This window comes from Pinus tabuliformis, chromosome Q (genome assembly GCF_031772625.1).
Source record: "Pinus tabuliformis cultivar Carrire ecotype Pingquan chromosome Q, CPIR1, whole genome shotgun sequence".
NCBI classification, from domain to species: domain Eukaryota; kingdom Viridiplantae; phylum Streptophyta; class Pinopsida; order Pinales; family Pinaceae; genus Pinus; species Pinus tabuliformis.
Genome location: NC_142296.1, coordinates 1,142,878,474 through 1,142,890,127, shown reverse-complemented (window position 1 = coordinate 1,142,890,127; position 11,654 = coordinate 1,142,878,474). Strand labels below are relative to the sequence as shown.

The 11,654-nt window shown below is 36.5% G+C and overlaps 1 protein-coding gene across 1 annotated transcript; it reads left to right on the top strand.

Annotated features, from left to right (window-relative positions):
* Positions 1-6,906: 6,906 nt before the first annotated feature.
* Positions 6,907-9,536, top strand: LOC149223610 (putative receptor protein kinase ZmPK1). The gene has a single exon (XM_089383365.1). The coding sequence runs from the start codon at positions 6,980-6,982 to the stop codon at positions 9,470-9,472; it is 2,493 nt and encodes an 830-aa protein (XP_089239491.1). The 5' UTR covers positions 6,907-6,979; the 3' UTR covers positions 9,473-9,536.
* Positions 9,537-11,654: the final 2,118 nt, after the last annotated feature.

Here is an 11,654-nt window from a genome sequence, read left to right as displayed (position 1 = left end):
AAGACATCTGCATCAACAGCAGGGAAACATGGAAAAAGTTGGAGATAAAAATACTAGATATTTCCACACACATTTCAATACGAGGAAACATATCAATTCCATAACGAGGATAAGAGATGAAGCCATAAACATATTCAGTTCGTAGAGATCTATTGAACAAGAAACATTCACACATTTCAAAGGTGAATTCTTGGAATAAGAGACATCTTTCTGGTTGCAAATGAATTTCATCAAATAAGTTCCAAGCATGTTCACATCGGAGGATAATGACAGATTGGGACAACCAATCATAAGGGAGGAATTGATGAAGATATTGAAGGAATGTGAAAAGGAGAAAAGTCTGGGCTTGGATGGGTGGGGGGTTGAAATTTTTATTCACTTCAGTGATTTGATGATCCCATATTTGTTGGCAGTAGCTGAAGAATCTAGGACTCATGGGTTCATCTCGGGGGCCATAAATGTGACTTTCATAGACTTAATCCCCAAAAGGGTGGAACCAAGAACCTTTTCAGATTATCGTCCCATACCTCTCTGTAACACGGTGTACAAAATGATATCAAAATTGATTGTCAATAGGTTGAAGCCAGTATTGTTGAAGCGTATTACAAAGGAATGGTTTGGTTTCTTAGAAGTTAGACAAATATAAGATGTACTTGGTATTGCCCAGGATATGATGCACTCTATTAAAACATGGAAACAAAGAGCTTTCCTTCTAAAGGTAGACTTGAGCAAGGCATATGATTGCATTTACTGGGAATTCCTCTTCTTGGTCTTGTTAAAATATGGTATGTCTCTATCTAACATTAAATGGATTTTGGCATGTTACAAAACTACAAATTTTGTTGTCATTATTAATGGCTTTCCTTCACAGTTTTTCAATGCATATAGAGGAATTATACAGGGATGTGCCATGTCTCCATTACTCTTTCTCTTAGTAGAAAAATGAAGGTGTCAAAGGATAATGGAATTATTAAGGGTATCAGAGTAACACGAAATATTTCCATCTCTCATTTAATGTTCGTAGATGATAATTTAACGACTGTGGGAATCCACGGTGGGGGAGTGAAGAACCATGAGATACCTCATTAAATCATTTGGATTTGTGTCTGGTTTGTGCATGAATGAAGGAAAATCGATCTTGTTACATGACGATAGTGAGGAGAATGTAACAAAGGACATATGTGCTATGTTTTGGGTAGCATCGTCAATCTTGGATGATGGTTTCACCTACCTTAGGTTTAAGATGAAACCAAAAGGATACTATAACTAGGATTGGGTATGGTTAATTGAAAGATTTCACAAAAAAATTGGATAGTTGGAACTAAAGATGGTTGACGATGGGTGGAAGGATGGTAATGATGAAATCAATGCTACAAAACATTTCAATATATTGTATCCGCCTTTATTTAATGCCATGGGAGATCATACATAAGATAGAATCTATAATGAGCCACTTCTTATGTGTTGGAACACAGTTATAAGACAAAATTCATATGGTACGATGGTCAACACTTGTAAGGCCAATGGACAAAGGACATTGGGGTTTCATAGATACATCCACTTTTAACAAGGATTTGACTATAAAAAATATGTGGAGGGAAGTGTCTAGAAATGGTGTGTGGTCTCATATCATTAAGGAAAGATATATGTTTGGTCAACATTTCTCCTCATGGATTAGCAGCAGTGCCACGAAGAAATCTGTTATATCACATACATGGAGAAGTATGATGCACACTCTATTGAGAAATCTAGGGCATATAAATTAAGTGATTTCTCTTGTAATGATAACATCTTGTGAATGCTTTCTACTCCTTTAGATTATTATCTTCTCTTTAGTTAGATTATTATAGTGTTATTCATCAAACAACTACCAAAGCATAAAAAATAAAGAGACAAGAGACATATAATATAGGTGATTAGTCAGGGCCAAAACCTCTCCCACTTGAGAGGAAAACCCAAACAAATTCTTCTTATTATAGAGACTTCAATTGACGAATACCAAGACCAAGACCCTTGATCTATTGACCTCTCCAAGACCATTGCACCAAGCTTCTTATTTTGACCTATATTTCTTAATAAAGTCAATGATAGTCAACTACATGTTTCTTCTTTATTCCTCTGCTACCTTTCAGATTTCGACTTCCTTTTCTCTACTTCAGACCTACAACTTCTCAACCCTAATTCATAAACCCTAGTACATGTAGATGACCTTCTCTTGAACCTTAATTTCCTTCTCCTTAGTTGGAGGCTACCTCCTTGACAACTCAACTTAAAATACTACTTAGTTTTCTCCTTGACTTGACCTTCAAAAGGGACTGCAGTACTTTGACTTTTTTTGCAATAGATATCATCTATACTTCACACCTATGGAGTGATTCAACCCAAGACACACCCAAAAAGAAAGCTAAGGACATCACTCTTCCTTTCCTTCTCTTTGTTGGTTAAGAGGTTGCTTTCCTAATGATTGTCGCACTCCTTATTACATACTTCTCCTTGACTGAAATTATGTCCTTGAAATGAGGTCGAGTTACCCTATTTATAGTGGGTTTCCCATGTAAATTGGCCGACTTGAGATGTGTGTGAGCCGACATTTCGTTTGGTGAAGCTTCATAATTTCATTTAAGGCCGACTTGAAAGAGATTCTTGAGCTTGATCTTGGAGGGTCTCTTTGATTCTTTCATTGACTCACATATATTCATAACATGCCCAAGAAGGGTCTTCCATACATAACATTGACTCAATAGAATATTATGACTTATGACAAACCGAAAGGCTCACAATGGGAACCTTAACTAAAATAAAATTCCTTGATCATGAAACCCATGATTCAAGCATTACAAAAATAATTTTATTTTCTTCTTTACATCAATTACATAAAATCATATTCACACATGTCATTATGAAGACTGAACCTAGTTACACTTTTCAACACACTCTACATTGGATGTTGGGGTTTGTCCTTTGGGGGGTTGGTGATGTATCCAAGATCAAAATTAGATTAGCTTCCATCATGGGGAAGGCTGGAAATCATTCAATATCCTTTCATATATTGCAAATCCTTTATAGAAAGGACATTATCTGCTTTCAGTGGATATATTTGTCAGGGACTCAAAACATTGATCAACAGAGTTGGAGAAGGGTTGAAGATCTTGGCATACCAGAGACGTATCATGAGGAATGGGGGTCACACGTAGTGCAACTTCAATATATTGGCATCACTCTTTGTGATAAGAAAGACTATATGATATGGGGGGGTAAAATGAAAAAGAACAATCTGATGGTCCAAGACATCTACTTGAAGTTTCCAAGGCCTGAGAGGATCAATGACTATAATAAGCGTCTACGGGATATATGGAGATGGAATCTCCTGAACAAATTAAAATATTTTTTCTCGCTGGCAGAACATGATCGTATATTAACATGGGACAACTTACAAAAGTGTGGGTTCATTGGTCCTGGAATATGCCCTCTATGCATGGGGGGGGGGGAGGAGATACAAATCATTTATTGATCAAATGCTCATATGCGAGGCTGATTTGGGATGTGGTTATGGAATAAATGAATCTTCATTTTGTTGGAACTTATCAACCTTTGTTCAGACGTATTTTTCAGGGTTCACTACACACATGAAGTATAGGTCCCTCCCATTATATATCATATGTATTATATGGTGAAGTAGGAACAATAACCTTTTTTATCAGAAAACTACGATCGTTAGAGAAGCCATTATCAAGATAATTGCTTTTTCCAATGAGATTGGGCTGGTGATCAAGTTTAACAGGAACAAGAAATGAAAATTCATTGATATTTGGAAAGAATATCCAGTTGGATTTTTTGACGGAGCCAACAATCAAAGGAAATGTGGATGTGGTGCACTCATAGTTACTAAGCCTGATAATTTCTTCCACTTTTGGTGGGAGGGCAGAATGGGATCAAACAACAAATCGAAGATTACAACATTAGGGGAGTCCTTATCGCAGAAAAATGGCTAAGGTTAGACAAATTTTAGGTATATGGGGATGCAAAAGGAATCATTGACTAGGTAAACAAGCATACTAATGTCAATCCAGCCATACTTGCAAATTGGATGATGAGGATTCAGAACATGGTAAGGAACTTTAATCATATACATTTCCAACATATATATAGAGAACACAATTGGACAACGAACCTCCTATCTAAAAGAGGTATTTCAAAGGAAATAGGTAAATTTTTTAGCCGGCTATCATGGTAAATGCAGGCAACATCAAATACACTTAGGAGACATTTTAACATAGACCTGATTTTGATGGAAGTTATGTATCTTTAGATAATGAAAGTGTTCATATATGAAAATGTAATGGTTATAAGCTAAAGTTTGATGTTAAGAAATACACTTTTTGTAGAACAGGAAAATAGAAATGTATGGGAATAGGAATGATAGGAGAAGTGTGAAAGGATAATATAATGAATAGAATCTGAATTATGTACTATCCTTATATTTTAATTCAAACATAATGTTTTTTTTCTTTCTAAAAATAGAAGAAGAAGAAGAAGTAGCGTTCAAAATAAATGAAACAATCAAGAAACACAGTAAAACACAATCGATGGAGACTCTGAAAAGTGCTCCAACTATGTTATTGCCTATCCACTTTCAGTGAAAGTTCCTCCATTGTTCCTCCCACGAAGCACACCTCTGTTGTCAGCCTCCATCACCCTAAATCCCATTAGTTATTGTTGGCTTCCATTTCTCCACTTCCTAAAGAACCCATCAACAATGTAAATACGAACTCCTAATCCTTTACCTTTTTTATTAGCGCCTCGTATTGAAAATTTTAAGACAAAATATTTATTGTCTTAAAATCCCCCTCTGTGTAGTAGTGTCGAATGCAACAAAAGACAAGTTGTCTCTAATCGTATCAACAAAGATCAAAGGGACATAAGATGAATTGATGTCCAGTAAATATTTCCAAGAAAAGTTGTCGCATTCTTCAAAATCGGCTACCCCAACAAAACAAAGAGCCCAACAAAATAACATGAATGGTAAGTGAAATAGTAACCTCGGTATAGGTGCAAGACAATAGCAGCTTGCAAGTAGGCGAACTTAGGGCACAATGTCAGAGTCAATTTTGCAATTTTTAGATAATATTGTCTTGAATTGATATGTTTTTGTCTTAATTGGTAATTGTCTTAATGAGTTTCGTCTTAAGTGGCCATTGCCTTAAATATAAAGTTTTGTCTTAAACTATTTTTGTCTTAAAATAGTTTTGTCTCAAATTGTTTTTGCCTTCAATATAAAGATTTGTCATACACTGTTTTTTCCTTAAATATAAAGTGTCTTAAAATATTTTTGTTTAAATTGTTTTTGTCCTAAATATAAAGATTTGTCTTAAAATATTTTTCCCTTAAACTATTTTTGTCTTAAATATAAAGTTTTGTCTTAGTGTTATTTAAGTTTTTCATTATATATCAAAATATTTGAGCTTGATTAGTTTTGGTGAATAATCTATTTCCCCAACAAAATGAATCCAAATCTCCTAAGTATGTTGAAAGAAAATAATTACATCAAAGGCATTCCCTATTAGAATAACTTCCCTCCATACCACATGTGTGATTATGGATCATTGATTTTGGTGATAGACGATTGAAATAGTGTGTACCATCAGATTAAAGAAGGTATCAATTAGTTACAGCTCAATTCGATAGTCGGTTACAATTCATTTGCAATGGTTGGAAAATATTGCGAGGCATACGAGTGTTGTTTCTTTACATGTGCCATGTTGATAGAAAAAATACAAGGTTGATGTACAATGATGAGCTACCATAGACAATCTTGTTTGGTCCCCACACAATGTAAAGAGTGTTCATTGAAGTTTGTAAATCGGTTTGCAGAATCTGCGCATAAGAGAAATCAGAACTTGTTAACAAAAGTGACCTACAAAAAGCGTGTGGACCCTATCCGCCACAAGTCACTGTTTCGAAAACCATAAGAGGAGGAAGGTCGAAGGAGAACCATGGATTTGACACGTAACCTACTAGACTTAATTCGTGTCCAAGCTTCTCTCACCCTAATAATGTGGGGTTCATTGCAGGGTTTGGGCACATTTGTTTTCATAATGCTAGTGAATCCGGGTTTACATTGCGTGTGGGCCCTACCCACCACAAGTCAATGTTTCGAAAACCATAAGAGGAGGAAGGTCGAAGGAGAACCATGGATTTGATAGGTACCCTACTAGATTTAGTTATTATAGCATTTGGACCCTCACAAAGAATCAACCATAACTTCTTTATTTTTTTTGTGAGGATTGATAGTATCCTGGAAGAGGAGGAAGAATTACTCTCTCTAACTAAACAATTTTTAACCTCTCTAATGGTGCCGTGAAGGGAGAGGCTAATTTGGGAATTAGTAATTAAATTAGTAATTTTGAACGGTGGGTTTTGTGTCCTCGGTAGTGATGGAATGGAATTTAGTCTGTAATGGAATTTAGTCAATGCATGTTTGGTATGGGACGTGTCTTGAAGGGTGGTTTTTTTACCTTAGTAAAATTGGATTGTTTTGTGAGAAAATTTAGTAGGAATTTTTCTAAATTCAAATTATAGTTGTGAAATTTGTAAGCAAATTTAGTAGAAATTTTTTTAAATTCAAATTATAGTTGTGAAAGTTCAATATTTTACTGATTAAAGAAAAATTGTTTAATTTTGTTTAAAATTTAATATAAATATAAATTTTTTATTTTTCTAAAAATTTATTAACAATTTTTAAGATGCGGAACTACTTATATATTTAAACCAAAAAAAATTCAAATCATAAAATTAGGTGTATAAGACGAAGCCATCCAAAACCCAATCTTTTGTCAACACTAAACCGCCTTATCTCCATATATTATTTCACATTCCTACTACATGTTTCTTAGGACGTTTGTCTGCAACTTGACATGGGACACCATTACTCTGTTACTCCTGGGTGGGGATGGACAAAGAGGATTGCCGGATTTGATTAATGTCTCTGGCGGCAATGGAAGCAAAGCTGCGGTTCCACTGGTCCTTCTTCTCTGCTCAGCTAACTTGCTTGATGTTTCTATTCACCTGCACCCATGCTTCTGGAATTTACATTTCCAACCATCAGTGCAGCATTAAAAAATATGTGCTGAAGCGCGGTTCTTCACTCAGTCCCCAACAGAATACAACTTGCTTGGTTTCTCCCGATGAAATGTTTTCTGCTGGATTTTACATGGTGGGTGACAATGCTTATGTTTTTGCCATCTGGTATACTCAAACACTCGACCGAACCGTTGCCTGGGTGGCAAACAGAGATCAGCCCGTAAACGGAAGAGATTCCCGTCTTCTTCTGAGAAAAGATGGAAACCTCCTTCTGTCGGATGCAGATGGATCAGTTGTGTGGAGTACCAACACCGGCAGTAACTCCAATGTAAAGGAGGCTGCCCTTTTAGAAACGGGAAATCTGGTATTACGTGGCTTTTCGGTAGATGATGTGTGGGAAAGCTTCCAGTATCCAACCGATACTCTTCTTCCACTCCAGCCCCTCAGGGATAATATGCAGTTAATATCCAGATTGGGAAGGGGCACGTTTAAACCAGGCTACTATCGTCTCTACTTTGATAGCTACAGCATTCTTCGACTCATTTACGACGACGGATCAGGATTGAAGGACAACTACGGGCCTTCTGGCAGGCAAAACACATTATATGTCCAAGCTATGTTGAATGCCTCCGGTAATTTCAGGTCAAACGACGGGTTTAACATTGCGGCATCAGATTATGGAGAAGGCCCCAAGAGAAGATTAACTCTGGACATTGATGGAAACCTGAGGCTATACAGTTTGGTGGAAGAGAAAGGTACATGGACCATTGTTTGGATGGCGGTCTCTGATCAATGCAGTGTTCATGGCTTCTGTGGAATGTACGGTCTGTGCATATACACTCCAAAGCCCAGTTGTACATGTCCCCCTGGATTTCACATGAAAGATTCCACCAGTTGGTTCCAAGGTTGCCAGCGGAATCAAGAACTGAATGGGCACAGCGCGGCCGGTACAAAGCTTCTTCATCTTCCACATACAAATTATCCTGACTTCGATCTATCTCGCCTTGTTGTTACGCTGGAAGAGTGTAAATTTGTGTGCATGAATGACAGCCGTTGTGAAGGTTTTGTCTACATAATGGATGGCACCGGATTGTGTTTTCTTAAGTATTTACTGATCAACAGATTCCGATCTCCCAGTGAGGTGGGCCACATGTACATCAAAGTTTCCAGCAATGATTCCACTGTTTTTAATATTACCAGTGCGCCTCAGCCTTTGCCATTAAACTGTTCGGCTTCCACGGACGAAGACAAAATGCATAAGACAAGAAGCCCTAATGTCAAATCTGCGCTAAGATATTTTGCTATTGCATTTGGTGTTGCAGAGCTGTTTTGTGTAATACTTGGTTGGTGGTATATGTCCAGAACATATAGAGATCTTCGCTATGAACGTCTAGCCTACTCAGACATCCCCGGGGGATTCAAGAACTTCAGCTTAGCAGAATTGAAGAAAGCGACAGATAACTTCAAGATAAGACTGGGAGAAGGAGGCTTTGGGACGGTGTACAAAGGCGTGCTGACCGATGGTGAGCTTGTAGCAGTGAAGCGACTGGAAGGAGTATCCCAGGGTCATGATCAGTTCTGGGCAGAAGTGAGTGTGATTGGGAGAGTCCATCACATGAACTTAGTTCGTATGTTTGGCTTCTGTGCGGAAGGAAATCACAGGTTGCTCGTTTACGAGTACATTGAAAATGGGTCTCTAGACAAGTATCTGACTGCAGAAAGCCAAGAAGTTGGCAACGACAGAGTTTTGGGTTGGAAAGAAAGATTTGGGATTGCGGTCGGCACAGCCAAGGGGTTAGCGTACCTTCACGAAGAATGTTTGGAATGGATTCTGCACTGTGACATCAAGCCCCAAAACATACTTCTGGACATGAATTTTTGTCCCAAGGTTGCGGACTTTGGCTTGGCGAAGCTGGTAGATAGGGATCACTCATTCGCCTTCTCCACCATTAGAGGCACGCGGGGTTACTTAGCACCGGAGTGGGCAATGAATCTGCCAATCACGTCCAAGGTGGATGTTTATAGCTTTGGGATTGTTTTGTTAGAGATAGTGACCGGAAAAAGCTCGTTATCCAGTTCAACAGGACATCTGGTTCAGTGGGTCTCTGCAATCATGAGGGAAGGGAGGGAGATTGAGGAGGTCGTGGATCCGAGATTGCATGGAGATTTTAATTCGGCAGAGGTGAAGAGAATCCTGAAAACAGCACTGCTCTGCATCGAGCAAGACAAGGATGTTAGACCATCCATGAGTCAGGCCGTCGAAATGCTTTCTCAACCTGATTCCTTTACATCATCAGATTCTATTTTGCCGAACGATTCAGCCAAATCATTTCCAACTCTCTCTTCCTCTTCGTTCGCAGTTGAGAGTCAGCAACATGCGGCAGAATCATAACGGGTATAATTTTAGGGTTAGGATTTACTATTTGTAAGAGTAGAAGTAAGATATGGGGTTAGGGTTTAATAATGAGAAGCGTTGGTATGTTAGGTACAAGTAAGATAAAGATATGAGGTTAGGGTTAAGTATTCCCAAGGGTTTGTACGCCAGGGATATGTGTAAGAATTTTTTTTTTCCAGATATTTAAATTTTAAGATAGATTTTTATTTTTATTATTCATATATAATATATGATATTACGCATATTATTATTATATTATATTTTTTTCATCAAACTGTTAATATGATATTATTGTTGTTGATGAATTAATTTTATCTATAATAATAAGCTTAATGACTGGGTGTGTGCAGTATTGAATATGTGCTTAACATGTCAAGGAAAACTAAGCCTGTTGTTAAATATAAACTTATCACATGCGAAGCCTGTTGTTAAATATAAACTTAGAGACTGCAATGTATGCAATATTGAATACTTGGCAATAAAATAAACGCCTTCATCATGCTCTGTAAGTTGGAGATGAACCAGAAGTTTCCCATGATCGCTTTATTAGTTTACGGAGTTGTCTATAATGCGATTTTTTGGAGATTCTGGTGAGGGAATCCGGCGGATGAAATTGAGGTTAAATCTTGATTTCTTGCCGTTAAAATGGTTTTTTAACTGCATATTTGGATTCAGCACCCTCGAAAACCCCTGCGACGCTTTCATTGTGCAGAAACTGGCTATCAAACTTGCAATTCCAATAAATTCCTGCCGGATTTCGACTGGAAAAACCCGCCGAAAAAGCTTTTAAAAAATCGCGTTATGGACAACTCCTTAGTTTACAACCTGCATGGTTTAGTTTCCAATGGCGGCCGATTCAAACAAGTTAACGATATGCTGACACAAATTATGGAACTTTCCTACCAAAATTCTTGGAGCGACTCCGTGGTAATGCTTTATAAGGCCGACCTAAAGGATAATGGAATTGTTTACACGGGGATCTTTAATTTTGATAAGAGATTCATCACCTTTGCAATTTTCCTTTTTAAATGATAATTAATATTTAATATATTATTAATATTATTTTAAATTCAGTAATGAATAGTAAATAATATATATAAGTTGTTTTTAAAAATAAATTATTGTAAATATTTATTTAAAATTATTAAATTGTTTATTTGGTAAAAGGATGTGAATTTCTTTATTGAGAAGTTCAATTATGATGATTCATGTTGAAAAATTTTGATGTTTGTAGATTTGTGAATCAAATTTTATTTTATTTTTTTATTTTTTTAGTCGTAAGTGATTTCACTTTTATTAGCATTGGTATTATCTTTTCTATGTTATTATAATTGATGAATCAGTTGGTTTGTACATAAAGTTATATAGAGCTTTTATTTGGTATCAGAGAAGGTTTTTTTTGGGGGATAATCATGTCAAATTCTTGTTAAAATTAGAATGTAGACATCATTTCTAACCAAAATTGTATTGACACTCTAACTTAATCAAATAATGTTGCACATATAAATACACAATTCTTGTTTCAAGATGGACAAACTATCTTGGACACATAATTTATCAATTGAAGGAATATCTCAACTATACACTAATTTAACAAGCTAGCTAGTTGGAGAATAGATCTCTTAAACCAATTAGATCTTACACTCCTAGAAAATATGAACAAAATCTCTACATAGAGATGAACTCTACCTAATAATAACCAATAATCCTAACAATCAAATAAGATCACACACGTAAAACAAGTAGGAGGTACATACTCCAACAATCCTAACCCCTTTCTCATTCTAGAATTTAATGGAAGTGATTATTAGTAACGGTGCATCATGACGATGACATTTAAAAAAAAAACATATTTATAGGAGATTGTAGAAATAGGTTATCAGGAGCCAACTGATTGGAACACTTTTATAACCAATGATAGAGCGACTAAGGTGGAGGTAAAAAAAAGAATGTTGAAGATTTATTTCACATTCATGTACTTCTAGATAAGAGCTTATTTCTAAGAATTGCAAGTGCAGAGACAACTTCGGGTGCTCACTCTACAAGAAGCTTACCAGGGCAGTGATCAAGACAAACTTATCAAACTATGGCCAGTAAAAATAGAGTTTGAGAATCTAAATATGCAAGAATTCAAAAATATGATGACTATTGTGTGTGAGTAAAAGATGTATTCAATAAA

Bases quoted from the DNA above. Each gene is read 5' to 3' on its own strand.
- LOC149223610 (XM_089383365.1), top strand. From the start codon at position 6,980: ATGTCTCTGGCGGCAATGGAAGCAAAGCTGCGGTTCCACTGGTCCTTC.